Source organism: Trichinella spiralis, assembly GCF_000181795.1.
Source record: "Trichinella spiralis strain ISS 195 chromosome Unknown Scfld5653, whole genome shotgun sequence".
Classification (NCBI taxonomy): domain Eukaryota; kingdom Metazoa; phylum Nematoda; class Enoplea; order Trichinellida; family Trichinellidae; genus Trichinella; species Trichinella spiralis.
The window spans coordinates 1-1,236 of record NW_003532592.1 but is presented as its reverse complement, the minus strand read 5'-3'; the positions used below and the strand labels follow the sequence as shown (position 1 = coordinate 1,236).

Here is a 1,236-nt window from a genome sequence, read left to right as displayed (position 1 = left end):
TCTATTTTTCACTAACGTTTCCAAAAGAACCATCAGCGAAGAGTGGGCTTGATTATGTATTCAATTTATATTATTTCCCATAAATGTTGCTAAATACACGTTCAGGATTCTTAATAATCGAAGCTATGAGTCGATTATTTTCATTTTGAAGTTGGTCAATTTGCAATTGCAATTCGTGCTTTCTAGCATAATATTTGTTGACGATGAAATTTGAATTTTTCACAGCTTCCTTTTCTCTTTTAACCATGTGTTTCTTTATTTTTTCTTTAATCAAATCAAGTTGTTCCATTTCATGTTGTTTTACTTTTGCCATCTGTGTGATTTGATTCGCACCATAGGAAAGAAATTCACATGTTGTAGTGCATAAATTATTTATAGCTTGATCAAGCGCAACGTTTTCTTCCTCTTCTTCTGTTTGATAGTCGAAGATTAAATTTCCATTGTTTCCGTGAAACATCATTGCCATTTTCACTGCATTCTCTGTTAATTTGACCTTTTCTATCAATTTTGAATTATTGCTTTCCAAATTTCTCAGCTTCGCAATTAATTTTTCATCATCCAATGTGCACTCATCGGTTGTTTTTTCTTCGGTTTTCTGATTGTTGTTCAATTTTTTCAATGCATATCCAAATTGTAAAACACCTGTCATGAACATATGAACAACAAAGCGCAGTTTAGCGTTATTTTCCTCTTGTATTTTGATCTTTTCGTTCAACTCATCCACATCTTTCTTCAGCACTTTGTCAACATCTTCATGGGTTGTTAGCAAATCAACATTCTTATGATGACGAAGCAAATTTTTAAAATTCTCCAACAACCGTGGCAAAGCAATCCCAACAGATGATCTTTGCACTGCATCTTTGCAGTATTCCAGTCCAAGCATTTGCAATACGCTTTCAAATAATGACAAACAGTCGTGCAGCTTTTCAGTAATCCCAATTTTTAACAGTTCTTGTTCTTGATGATCACGCATACACTGACAATATTCAATTATTCTCTTCTCCAGAAGAAGGTGAACATTTTCTTTATGGATATCTTGCTGATTCAATTGATCCAACGCATTTTCTGCTGCCGCTTTGCAATTTTCTTTGATACTAATAATATCTTTCACTGCTGGTATGATGCGATCGACTTTCTCCAATCCACTCACATTTTCCTGACGAAATTTTGTCAAATTTTAAATCACGCTTTGGCAGTCCTCTCTTCCAATTTCCTTGTGAACAACTGGACACGAAA

General features: G+C 34.1%; 1 protein-coding gene across 1 annotated transcript; it reads right to left on the bottom strand.

Moving 5' to 3' along the window:
• Positions 1–70: 70 nt before the first annotated feature.
• Tsp_15470 (hypothetical protein) lies at positions 71–1,156 on the bottom strand (the record flags this gene model as incomplete). The annotated part of the gene is made up of 1 exon (XM_003366647.1): positions 71–1,156. A coding segment is annotated over one exon (1,086 nt), but the record flags the coding sequence as incomplete, so codon positions are not given.
• Between the last annotated feature and the right edge of the window lie 80 nt (positions 1,157–1,236).